Source organism: Vulpes lagopus, chromosome X, assembly GCF_018345385.1.
Source record: "Vulpes lagopus strain Blue_001 chromosome X, ASM1834538v1, whole genome shotgun sequence".
NCBI lineage: Eukaryota > Metazoa > Chordata > Mammalia > Carnivora > Canidae > Vulpes > Vulpes lagopus.
The window spans coordinates 41427270-41441452 of record NC_054848.1 but is presented as its reverse complement, the minus strand read 5'-3'; the positions used below and the strand labels follow the sequence as shown (position 1 = coordinate 41441452).

General features: G+C 37.4%; 1 protein-coding gene across 9 annotated transcripts in view; it reads right to left on the bottom strand.

Moving 5' to 3' along the window:
- The window catches only part of ZNF81 (zinc finger protein 81), a 103985-nt gene extending 90912 nt beyond the window's left edge, over window positions 1–13073 (bottom strand). For 2 of the 9 annotated variants that reach the window (XM_041740892.1, XM_041740886.1), the window contains exons 1-3: window positions 12942–13073; window positions 11382–11409; window positions 7400–7639 (exon numbers count right to left, since the gene is read on the bottom strand). Coding sequence is in view for 4 of the 9 variants with exons in the window: in XM_041740886.1 (XP_041596820.1) it covers window positions 7400–7471 (72 nt within the window). In the remaining 5 variants the exon portion in view is untranslated. Of the gene's footprint in view, window positions 1–7399; window positions 7640–11381; window positions 11410–12832 lie in introns of all 9 variants that reach the window. The other 7 variants (XM_041740894.1, XM_041740893.1, XM_041740888.1 and 4 more) reach the window with 6 other exon arrangements.
- Between the last annotated feature and the right edge of the window lie 1110 nt (window positions 13074–14183).

Sequence of the window (14183 nt, the reverse complement as noted above, 5' to 3'; positions counted from 1 at the left end):
GTGTTTCCATGCAAAGTTTAGGATTATTTAAGTTTTATGAAAACTATCTGGTATTTTGATAGGGATTGCATTGAATCAATAGCTCACTTTGGGTAATAGGGACATTTTAACAATATTCGTTCTTTCAATCCATGAGCTTAGTGTATCTTTCCTTTTGTATGTGTCATGTTCAATTTTTTTAAATTAATGTTTTATAGTTTTCAGAGTATAGATTTTTTTACCTTCTTGGTAAAATTTTTTCCTAGATACTTTATATTCTTTTTGGTACAATCATAAATGGGACTGTTTTCTCAATTTCTCTTTCTCCTACTTTGTTATTAGTATACATTGATTTTGTATCCTGTGACTTTACTGAATTTATTATTAAGTTCTAATCGTTTTTTGGTGAAGTCTTTAGGGTTTTCTTTTTTTTAAAGATTTTATTTATTTATTCATGAGAGACACAGAAGGAGGCAGAGTCATAGGCAGAGGGAGAAGCAGGCTCCCTGTGGGGAGCCTGATGTGGGACTCAATCCTGGAACCCTGGAATCACGACCTGAGGTGCCCCCTCTTTAGGGCTTTCTATATATAGTATCATGTCATCTGCAAATAGTGACATTTTACTTCTTTGGATGTCTTTTATTTCTTTTGTTGTCCGATTGCTATGGCTAGAATTTCTGGTATGTTAATAAAAGTGGTGGGAGTGAGGGCACCTGGGTGGCTTAGTCAGTTAAGTGCCTGACTTTGGCTCAGGTCATAATTGCGGGGTCCTGGGTTTGAGCCCCACATTGGGCTCCCTACTCAGCAGGGAGTTTCCTGCTCCCTCTCTGCTCCACCTCACTCGTACACCCTCTCTCTCTAATAAATAAATAAAATCTTTTAAAAAGTGGTGAGAATGGATATCTTGTCTCGTTAATGATCTTAAAGGAAAAGCTTTCAGTTTTTCATCATTAACTATGTTAGCTGTGAGTTTTTCATATATGGCCTTTATTATGCTGAAGATATTCCCTCTAAACCCACTTTATTGAGAGTTTTTATTATGAACGGATGTTATTCTTTGTCAAATGCTTTTTCTGCATATATTGAAATGACCACTTTTTTTGTGCTCACCAAACTCTGGACAAGGTCCAAACACTCCCTACTGCAGGCAAGGAGAAACTCTGAAGAGGACTGACCCGAGGGAAAGAGCACCCACAAAACAGCAGCAGAGTGCATATAGTATATACGAGGGACACTACCTGAAGCGCCAGGCCCTGGATAATATATGACCTCTTCTTCATTAAGTCATTACTCTCAGAAGCAGGAAACATAACAGGCTTTTCTAACAGAGAGAACAAAATAGAGACCTATACAAAATGCCAAGGTGAAGGATTCATCCCAAAAGAAGGAATAAGACAATGTCACTGCCAAGGATCTAATCAAAATAGATATAAGTAATATGCCTGATCCAGGATCCAAAGCAACAATCCTAAGGATACTAGCTAGGCTTGAGAAAAGCATATAAGATACCAGGGAAACCCTTGCTGTACAGATAAGAAACCTAAAAACTAGTCAGGACAAAATAAAAAATGCTATAACTGAGATGTGAAACCAATTGGATGTAATTACCACAAAGATGAAAGAATCAGGAAAATGAGTAAATGATATGGAAGATAACATTATCGAAAATAATGAACTAAAAAGATTAGGGAAAGAAAAATATTGGATCACGAATATAGACTTAGGGAACTTAGCAACTCTATAAAGCATAATGACATTCATATTATAGGAATCCCAGAATATGAGGCAGAAGTTTATTTGAGGAAATTATAGCTGAAAACTTCCCTAATCTGGGGAAGGAAACAGACATTCAAATCAGGGAGGCATAGAGAACTCCATCAAAATCAACAAAAGCAGGCCAACACCAAGACACATTGTAGCAAAATTTGCAAAATATAAGGATAAGGAAAAAACCCTAAAAGCAACAAGGGAAAAGAATTTCCTAACTTGTAAGGGAAGACACATAAGGTTAGCAACAGACCTCTTCACAGAAACGTGGCAGACTACATGCTCTGATCAAGAGATACATGGTGCCAGACTAGATTAAAAAAATAAGATCCATCTATATGCTGCCTACAAGAGACTCATTTTAGACCTAAAGATACCTGCAGATTGAAAGTGACAGGATAGAGAACAATTTATCATGCTAATGGATGTCAAAAGAAAGCTGGAGTAGCCATACTTATATCAGATAAACTGGATTTTAAATCAAAGACTGTAACAAGAGATGAAGAATGGCACTATACCATAATAAAGATCTATCAACAAGAATATCTAACAACTGTAAACATTTACAACTTGGGAGCAGCTAAATATATGAAACAATCAATAACAAACTTAAAGGACCTCACTGATAATAATACAATAATACTAGGGGACTTTAATACCCCACATAGAGCAATGGACAGATTATCTAAGCAGAAGATCAACAAGGAAACAAGACCTTTGAATAACACACTGGACCAGATGGACTTAACAGATATATTCAAAGCATTTAACCCTAAAGCAGCAGAATACACATTCTTTTCAAGCACACATGGGATATTCTCCAGAAGAGACCACAAATCAGGCCTGAACCAGTACAAAAAGATTGAGATCGTATCATGCATATTTTCAGACCACAACATTGTGAAACTTGAAGTCAACCACAACAAAAAAAATTTAAAAGACCACAAATACATGGATGTTAAAGAACATTCTACTAAAGAATGGATGGGTTAACCAGGAAATTAAAGAAGAGTTTAAAAAAATATATGAAAACAAACAAAAATGAAAACACAACAGTCCAAAAACTTTGGGATGCAGCAAAAACAGTCATAAGAGGAAAGTATATATCAACACAGGCCTACCTAAAGAAATCAGAAAAATCTCAAATACACAACCTAACATTACACCTAAAGGAGCTAGAAAAAGAACAACAAATAAAGGCTAAAGCCATCAGAAGAAGGGAAATAATAAAGGTTAGAGCAGAAATAAATGATATAGAAACAAAAAATAGTAGAATAGATCAATGAAACTAGGAGCTGGTTCTTGCAAAGAATTAATAAAATTGATGAACCCGTAGCCAGACATATAAAAAAGAAAAGAGAAGAGACTCAAATAAATAAAATCACAAATGACAGAGATCACAACCAACACCACAGAAATACAAACAATTATAAGTGAATATTATGAAAAATTATATGCCAATGAATTGGGCAATATGGAAGAAATGGATAAATTCCTAGAAACATAAAATAGCAAAACTGAAACAGGAAGAAATAGAAAATTTGAACAAACCAATAATCATCAAACAAATTGAATCAGGAATAAAAAAATCTCCCAATAAACAAAAGCCCAGGGCCAGATGGCTTCACAGGGAAACTCTACCAAAATTTAAAGAAGAATTAAAACTTATTCTTCAAAAACTGTTCCAAAAAATAGAAATGGAAGGAAAACTTCCAAACTTTTCTACAAGGCCAGCATTACCTGATTCCAAAACCAGACAAAGACTCCACTGAAAAGAAGAACTATAGGGATATATCCCTGATGAACATGGATGCAAAAATTCTCAATAACATACTAGCTAATCAAACCCAACAGTACTTTAAAAGAATCATTGACCATGATCAAGTAGGATTTCTTCCTGGGCAGAAGGGATGTGTCAATATTTGCAAATCAAACAACATGATATACCACATTAATAAAAGAAAAGATAAGAGGTCAATAGATACAGAAAAAGCATTTGACAAAATTCCCCACCTTATCTTAATAAAAACTAAGTAGGGATAAAAAGAATATACCTCAACATCAGAAAGACCATATATGAAAAACTGAGAGCTTTTCCCCCTAAACTCAGGAACAAGAGGGGGATGTCCACTCTCACCACTGTTATTTAACATAGTTCTAGAAGTTCTAGCCTGAGCAATCGGACAGCAAAAAGAAATAAAAGGCATCCAAATTGTCAAGGAAGAAGTCAAACTTTCACTATTTGCAGACAACCTGATACTCTATGTAGAAAACCCAAAAGACTCCACCAAAAAATTGTTAGCACTGATACACAAGTTCAGTAAAGTCACAGTATACAAAGTCAACATACAGAAATCTGTTGCATTTCTATACACCAATAATGAAACAGCAGAAATCAAGGAATCCACCCCATTTAGAACTGCACTAAAAAATATAAGATGGGGCACCTGGATGGTTCAGTGGCTGAGCATCTGCCTTTGCTCAGGTCGTGATCCCAGGGTCCTGGGATGGAGTCTTACATTGGGCTCCCTGCTTCTTCCTCTGCCTAAGTCTCTGCCTGTTTCTCTGTGTCTCTCATGAATAAATAAATAAAATCTTTAAAATATGTATATAAGATACCTAGGAATAAACCTAACCAAAGAGGTAACAGGTCTGTACTCTGAAAACTATAGAACACTTATGAAACAAATTGAAGAGGACACAGAGAAATGGAAAAGCATTCTATACTCATGGATTGGAAAAACAAACCTTTAAAATGTCTCTACTATACAAAGCAATCAACACATTAAATGCAATCCCTATTAAAATACCAATAGCATTGTTCACAGAGCTAGAGCAAATAATCCTAAAATTTGCAGAAACCACAAAAGACCCTGAATAGACAAAGCATTCTTGAAAAGGTAAGGCAAAGCTGGAGGCATCACAATTCCAGACTTCAAACCCTATTACAAAGCTGTAATCATCAAGACAGTATGGTAATTGGCACAAAAACAGACACACAGATCAAGAGAACAGAAGAGAGAACCTTGAAATGGACCCACAACCATTTGGTCAACTAATTTTGAACAAAGCAGAAAAGAATATCCAACGGAAGAAAGACAGTCTTTTCAACAAATGATGCTAGGAAAACTGGACAGCAACATGCAAAAGAATGAATCTGGGCCGCTTTTCTTACACCATACACAAAAATAAATTCAAAATGGATGAAAGACCTAAATGTGAGACAGGAAACCATGAAAATCCTAGTGGAGAACACAGGCAGTAGCTTCTTTGACCTTGGCCATAGCAACTTCTTAACAGACAAATCTCCAGAGGCAAGAGAAACAAAAGCAAAAATGAACTATTGGGACTTCATCAAGATAAAATGCTTCTGGGGGCTTCTGGGTATCTCGATTGGCTAGGTATTCCTCTCCTGGTTTTGGCTCATGTCATGTTCTTAGGGTCCTGGGATCAAGCCCTTTGTTGGGCCCCTTATCAGTGGGGAGTCTGTTTCTTTCTCTCTCTGCTCCACCTCCCAACACTCATGCTCTCTCTCTAAGTAAATAAATAAATCTTAAAAAAAGATAAAAAGCTTCTGTACAGTGAAGGAAACAATCAATAAAACTAAAAGGCAACCTTTGGAATGGGAAAAAGATATTTGCAAATGACATATCTGATAAGGGGCTAGTACCCAAAATCTATAAAGAAGTTATCAAACTGAAAAACCATAAAACTAATAATCCAGTTAAGAAATAGGCAGAAACCTGAACAGACATCTTCTCAAAGAAGACATACAGATGGCTAACAGACACATGAAATGATGCTCAACATCACTCATCAGGGAAGTACAAATAAAAACCACAATGAGATACCACCTCATACCTGTCAGAATGGCTAAAATTAACAACACAGGAAATAGCAGGTGTTGGCAAGGATGTGGAGAAAGGGGAACTCTCTTACACTGTGGGTGGGAATGCAAACTGGCACAGCCACTATGGAAAACAGTATGGAGGTTCCTCAAAAAGTTAAAAATGGAACTACCAAAAAAAAAATGGAACTACCATATGACCTAGCAATTGTACTACCAGGTATTCACCCAAAGGATACAAAAATATTGATTCAAAGGGGTATACGTACTCCGATGTTTATAGCAGCATTGTCAATAATAGTCAAATTACAGAAAGAGCCCAAATGTCCATCCAAATGGTGAATGGATAAAGAAGAGATGGTATATATACATACAATGGAATAATATTCAGCCATTAAAATGAAATTTTGCTATTTGCAATGATGTGGTGGAGCTAGAGTATTATCAAAGTAAAATAAGTCAGAGGAAGACAAATACCATATAGTTTCACTTCATCTGTGGAATTTAAGAAACCAGATGAACATAGGGGAAATAAAAAAAGAGAGTGAGAAATGCAAACTATAAAATAGACTCTATAAGGAACAAACAGGGTTGCTGGAAGGGAAGTAGGTGGGGTTATGGGCTAAAAGGGTGATGGGTATGAAGGAGGGCACCTGTTTGATAAGCACTGGGTATTATATGTAGTAATTAATTGCTAAATTCTACTCCTGAAACCAATATTACACTATATGTTAACTAACAAGAATTTAAATAAAAACTTGAAACAAACAGGGCAGCCCAGATGGCTCAGCGGTTTAGCACCGCCTTCAGCCCAGGGCCTGATCCTAGAGACCCGGGATGGAGTCCCACGTCAGGCTTCCTGCATGGAGCCTGCTTCTCTCTCTGCCTGTATCTCTTTCTTCTCTCTCTCTCTCTCTCTGTGTGTGTGTCTCTCATGAATAAATAAATAAAATCTTTAAAAAATACTTGAAACAAATAAAAATGAAATAGTATAAGAATAAAAAAATGAAATCTCACTATTTATGACAATATGGATGGACCTAGAGGGTATTATGCTAAGTGAAATAAGTCAGAGAAAGTCAAATACCATATGATTTCATGTATATGTGGAATCCGAAAAATAAAACAAATCAAAAAACCAAAAACAGATTCTTAAGTACAGAGAACAAACTGGTGATTGCCAGAAGAGAGGTCAATGAGGTAATGGCAAGATAGATAAGGGGGATTAAGAGATATAAACTTCTAGTTTTAAAAATAAATAAGTCACAGGGATGAAAGGCATAGCATAGGAAATAGAATCAATAATATTGTAATAATATTTTATGGTGAGAGATAGTGATTAGGCTTATTATGGTATTCAGTAATATATAAAACTTTCCAATCAGTATGTTGTACATCTGAGGGGTGCCTGGGTGGTCAGTTGGTTAAATGTCTGACTCATGATTTTGGCTTAAGTCATGATTTCAGGGTTGTGAAATCAAGCCCTGCGTCAGGCTCCACATTGGCCATGGAGCCTGCTTAAGATTCTCTCTCTCCCCTCTGCCCCCACTGCTCCCCCTTAAAAAAATTTTTGCGCATCTGAAACTAATATAACATTGTATGCTAATTATACTTCAGTAAAAAAATCCACAAGCTAAGATAAATAAATGGACAAGATAAGAAAATTCACACAAGGGAAATGAATGACCAATAAAAATTCCCTGATTATACTGCTTAATTAAAGAACAAGTCATACAAATTAAAGTAATGAGATACTATCTTTCATTCTGGATGAACTCCTGCCTCTAGGCACCTCTTCCTCCTCACCTCACAGGAGCTGTCACATCTCTCCCCAGCTAGAGCTAGGGATGGCCCAGGAGAGCTCTGGCTGGCTGGCATGTTCCTGCTGGGCCTCAGCCCTCCGGTTCTCTTGCTGATGCTCGTGCCACAAACCTGAAGCCAAATGGTGTCCGTGGACTCAATCAGAGCTGCTGGGGCCGGAGGGAAGTTCTTGCAGCCTCCACTATGGGGTCTAGCCCAGGAGCTCCATAGAGTACTCCAAGATTCCTGGAAAGATAGTATCCACACAGACATTCAGGATTCACCCTGCAAACACTTCCTAGAGGCACCAAAGTACAGTTCCTGGCACTGGATACCATGGGGTGGACAAAGTTCAGTTAATACCTATTCTAGTTATTCATCAAAATGGAATATGAGCAAGACCATGAGATTGAGACAAAAATTATTTTTTAAAAATTTGTATTTATTTGAGAGAAATAGAGCCCATGAGCATGACAGGGAGGGAGGCAGGGAGAGAAGCAGACTCTCTGCTGAGCAGAGAGCCTGATGTGGAGCTTGATCCCAGGACCCTGAGATCATGACCTGAGCTGAAGGCAGATACTTAACCGATTGAGCCACCCAGGTGCTCCAAGACAAAAATTATTAAAGCCTGAAATTCTAGTCCTGCCAATTTTCAGCTATGAGAATATAAAAATGTTTCTTCAGCTTTCTTTTCAAAATGAGTCAAAATTATTCACCTGAAGGGGTTGTGAAAATTAAATGAGATGATGTTTATAAGGCACTTAGCAGCAGGCTGGACCAAGTAAATATTTAATTCATATTAGCAAGTATTGTCATTAAAAGGAATCAGGCCATATGCGGAAGTAGGTAATTCTCTTAATTTGCACAACAATCCTGTTACCCATGTGTTGCCATTATTATTATTTCATTTTATGCACACAGACACAGAGGTTTAGTGATATTAAGTCAAACCCAGTCTACCTGGCTTCAAATTTTACATTCTCAACACTACAGCATATAGTAGCTTTTGTATGGTAGGTTTAAAATAAACATGGTTCTGTTTAACAGATGTTGAAAACATGACTGTGATTTGGAACAACAAAAAAAATTAGTTTCTTAAAACAGAAGAGATATGCCATAAGGAAAATGCTAATGGCCTTGGACTACAATGTTTTCACTACCTTGAAATATTCAGAGGTAAAATTGTTTCTCCTTTTACAGGATCTAAGGAGAAGGGGGCATCTCTGTGTCTACGTCAAGGAACAATTTTATTGTCAAGAAACAATTTTATTCTGATCAACTAATAGAAACACTACGGATTTAGTCATTCTTGTTGGGAAAGGGAAAATATCCTTTATAAAATGAAGAGGAACTTGATTATGAAGAGGAACTTAATTAAGACAACAGAGTAAGAAATGAGATAAAGAGGAAACAAGTAAATAAATAGTAAAATAAAAGACATGAGTAAGTTGAATTTTAAACATATAAACATGATGTTATAGCAAAGAGACCTGCTTTCTTTCCTTATGCCCTTGGAACTTCTACAAAATTCCATCAAATAACTTGGCCATGAAGAAAATCTGGCAAGGGCACCTTGGCGGCTCAGTCAGTTAAGTGACTGACTCCTGGTTTTGGCTCAGCTCATGATCTCATAGGTCTTGGGATTGAGCCCTGCATAGGGCTCTGCACTCAGCAGGAAATCTGCTTGAAAGATTATTTCTCTCCCTCTGCCCCTTCCCTCCCCTCAAATAAATAAATCTTAAAAAAAAAAGAAAATCTGATAGATATCTTAATGTTGGGAACTGACAGGCTATATTATTATATTGATCATAATATAAGATGTTCAATATCATTAGTCATTAGGGAAATGCAAAGCAAAACCAAAATATTCCATTCATTAGGAGACAGCTTCGCATCCATCAGGATGGGTAAAATAAGGGGGGAAAACACAATAACAGGTATCGGTGAGATGTGAATAAATTGGAGCACTCATATATTGCTGGTAGAATTGTAAAATGGTATAGCCACTCTGAAAAACAGTTTGTCAGTTCCTCAAAATGTTACCCATAGGGTCACAGCAATTCTACTCCTAGGTACCTTGCCAAGAAAAATGGAAACATATGTCCACTCCCAAACGTATATACACAACTATTCATAGTAGTATTATTCATAGTAGCCAAGAAGTAGAAACCACCTAAATGTCCATCAACTGAAGACAGGTAAACAAAATTTAGTATATCCATACAAGGGAATATTATTTAGCAATAAAAAAGAAGTATTGATACATGCTACAACATGAATAAACCTTGACATCATTATCTTATGTGAAAGAAGCCAATCACAAAAGACCACATATTTTATGATCCTATTTATGTGAAATATTCAGAATAGGCAAATACATAGACACAAAAAATTGGTTAGTAGTTGCCTAGTCTGGGGGTGTGGAGTGACATGAATGCTGAATGTCTGCTAATGTGTATAAGGTTTCTTTTCTGGGGTTTGGAAAATGTCCTAAAATTAGACTGTGGTGATGATTGTACAATTCTGTGAATGCACTAAAAGCCACTGCTCTAAATGGATGAATGTTATGGTACTGGTATATATCTAAATCTATTTTGTATATATAAATAAATCTGTTTTAAAAGAAAAGAAAGACTTGCCTAAATAACCCAGGATCAAAGTGGGAAGTCAATACAGAAGCTACACAATTTTTACCAGAAGTCATGGAACACACTAAAGTCATATAGAGTGAAATTTACAACTTTAAATGGCTTGATTTTAATCAAAAATAAATGTAACAAAAAGAGTGATGTATTCAGCCTAAAACACTAGAATTAGAAAAAACAAAACCAGGCAAAGCCCCCCCTCCAAAAATAAACTAGTCATTAATAAAAATAAAATCTTAAATAATTCAAATAAATATAATAGGCGGTTAAAAAAAAAAAAAAAGCTGGCCCTTTGAAATGACCAATGTCATAAATCACCCCCTAGCAAACCAGATAAAGAAGGACAGTTTAAAATAAAGAAATACATACACACACACACACACACACACACACACACACACATATGGAAAATCTTTCCCAGACAGGGCAGTGTTTCAAAGTAGTTATTGTGAGTTATACATAACTGTATAGCAACGTATTTTAATATTTATGTGAAACAGGTGATTCCCTAGCAAGGTGTAAATTAACAAAGTTAATATAGGAAAAAACAGAAGAGAACAATCAACGTAGAAGAGATCAGGAAAAAAAAATGACATAACACAACAAACGCAAATAATAAGACTCTGACCTGTAGAAAGGAAAGGCAAATAGCCCATGGATTTTAGGGTCTGAGGAACAACAACACACTGTTGAGTTCCCTAGGTCTCCTTTTCCTCCCATATATCACAAACAGGACACTGGAGAAGCTTATAACTCAGAACTGTTAAAAGGCACAGACAAAAAAAGCTCTGAGAAATGCCTACTTCCCTTAATCACAGGGCCAAGAAGAGGGTGGCCTAACTAAATATACCACCCCACTCCAGCCAAATACTAAGAGAATAAACATTCTCTTCAAGCACCCATACAACATTCTCAAAGACATATCACACTCAGGGAGGGTCATAAAACAAACCTCAATAAATTGAATTTATTTGGTGTATGTTCTTTAATATCATCAAACTAGAAATCAGTAACAGATAACAGGAGAGTCTCCAAGCACTTGAAAATGACACAATACATTTCTATATAATCCATGGATCAAAGAGGTGATCTCAGGAGAAGTTAAAAAGTAATGAATGAAAATTAAAATACAACATATCAAAATTTGGGGGATGGAGATAAAGCAATGTTGAGAGGGAAATTTATAGTACTAAAATGTTTATATTAGAAAAGAATTAAGGTCTTAAATCAATCATTTAAGCTCCCATCTCAAGAAATTAGAAAAAGAACAAAGTAAACCCAAAGCAAGCAGAAGAAGTAATAAATATATAAGAGCATAAATCAATGAAATCGAAAACACTTACCAAATTGTTGAATCACTCTATTGTACACCTGAAACAAACAAAAATAGTTGAGACAAAATATATATGTAAATACAGAAAAAAAGAAAGAAATGAAAACAGAAAAACAATACAGAACAATCACTGAAACCAAAAGCTCGTCCTTTGAAAATATTTATAAAATTGGTAATTCTCTAGCAAGACTGATGAAGATACAAATTACCAATATCAGAACTGAAACACAAGGTATAACTAAAGATGCTGCAGCCATTAGAAGTAAAGTAAGGGAATACCACAACAAATGTGCATAAATTCAACAGCTTGGATGAAATTGTCCAATTCTTCAAAAAACACAAATTCCCACAAGTCACTCACTATTAAATAGATACTCTGAAAAAAAAATAATAGATAACCTGAAGTCACATAACTACTACAGATGTTGAAGCCATAATCAAAAAGCTTCCAAACGGGAATGTCCAGGCTCAGATGGTTTCACTGGAGGATTCTATCAAACAGTTAGAGGAAAATTAACATAATTCTACATAATCTCTTCCAGAAAATACAAAAGGAGAGATTACTTTCCACCTCATTCTATGAGGCCAGTATTATCCTAACACTAAAACCAGACAAAGACAGTACAAAAAAACTAAAACTGTAGACCAACGTCTTTCATATACCGAGTTGCAGAAAATCCTCAAAAAAAAAAGCATTAGTTCATCAATTCCTGCAATATATAAAAAGAATTACACAGCACAACCAAGTGAGGTTTATTCCAGGAATGTAAGGCTGGTTCAACATTCAGAATTCAATCAGTGCATTCTCCCATATTAACAGGCTACAGAAGAAAAATAACAAGATCATGTAAATTCATACAGTATTGACAAATTTCAATACCCATTCATGATAAAACTAGATAGACACATAGATCAAAGGAACAGAATAAAGAACCTAAAAATAGCCCCACACAAGTATGGCCAATTTATTTTTCACAAAGGTGCAAAACAAGTCAAGGAAGGAAGGATCGTCAACAAATGGTGCTTGACATTCAAATAGATGAGTTTCAGTCTAAGTCTCACTCTATATACAATACTGAACTCAAAATGCACCATGGACAGCAGGAAGGAGAAATGGAACAATCACCAACACACGGGAGAATTTCTCTCTCCTCTCTCAATAACGGTAGACAAGGACACCAAAGAGTACAAATTTTGTATGACACAGTTGACAACTAAACAACTAAATATAATTTTTTATTAAAAGAAGGAACATTTATAAAAATTCACCACGGCCTAGGCCATGAGTCTCCTCCTGTTTCAAGAAATGAGCTTCACAGACATTTTTCTGACCACAGAAAACTAAAGCTAGAAATCTATCAAAAAGATAAACTTTTGGAAACTAAAAACGCACTTCTAAATAACCTGTGGGTAAAAGAAAAATCAACTCTCAGGGAACACTTAGAACATAATGCACCGAACCTCTGGGTCTTTAGAGTGAACTTCAGGACTTTAACGTCGAGAGAAGAGGAAAGCCTGCAAAATAATGATCGAATTATCCAACTGTTAGACAACCGATTCCACCACTGACCACACAGAATGCCGCAACACTCACGCTCCCCGGGCCCCATCGCTTCCACATCCCTCGGACGCAAAGCACTGAGATCCTCCTGACAACTATTAAACACTGCTGAGAACCGTAGCCGCTTCCGGTCACCACCCCTAGCACTGCCCCTTCTGAGGGTTTGGGGCGACGGACGAAGGGGGCGTGGTCCTGCACACGCGCAAAACCACATTCGAAGCCGCTCTCAGCCCAGAGTCAAAATGGGGATGTTACGGATCGGTGCTTCGGGGCGTTCGGTGCCCTACAGCCGCGTCGTCAGGCGGGGAACATGGCCGCGCCCGTGTCGCGCTTCCCTGTCGGGTGCGCCATGTTGGGGGAGTAACTGTTCCGTACCAAGGGTAAAAAAGCCTCTAGACTCACAGAGCAGAGCCGCGGAGCTGTCTCCGTGGCGGGGAGCGTGGGTGGCGACGTTCTTTGGGGCGGGCTTCCTGGAGGAGGGGTCTTTGGACCTATACTCTGGATCTGTGTAATAATGTTCAGAGAAGCTGAAGGGCTTCTGACAAGGCGCAGAGGTGCCCGTGGCTGTTCTCTCCCGGCAAATACCACAGGATGAGAAGGTGGGGGGGGGGAGAAGTCAGACTGGTTTACAGTCCTCTCCTGGAACATACCACGAGCCAAGAAGGGAAAGAAATTGGGGGTGTGCAAGTCTCCTTGGGATATAGCCCTGAGGGAAAAAGGGGGAGAAGTCAGTGTCAGATACTCTTCTGTTGTTCTTGTAGGGGTTGGCTGCGTGGGATCTGAATGCTCCCATAGTCTACATTATCTCCCACTCCAGCGACCTCAGATAAAATATGTACCAATAATACTTTTTGGTTTTCCTTAATCTAAAGCAATATGTCAATAAAACTGTAGGAAACTATTATTTTTATTTCTATATAAAATAAAATCTGCATAGTGATAATGCCCTTTGAAAATGTAGCTTTAACATAAGACTGATTCTGCCCTACAACCAGCTTGCTGCCCCTAACATTACTTCTAATATGGAAATTCTGGAGATGCTCATATCCTTCTAGGAGATGTCAGTGGGGCAGAAAGGGAAGTCCTGTTGCCCTTTAGCTGGGAATGCCTACTTTTCCTTCAAAACCCAAGTTCGGAGGATCCCTGGGTGGCTCAGCGGTTTGGCGCCTGCCTTTGGCCCAGGGCGTGATCCTGAAGTCCCGGGATCGAGTCCACGTCGGGCTCCCGGCATGGAGCCTGCTTCTCCCTCCT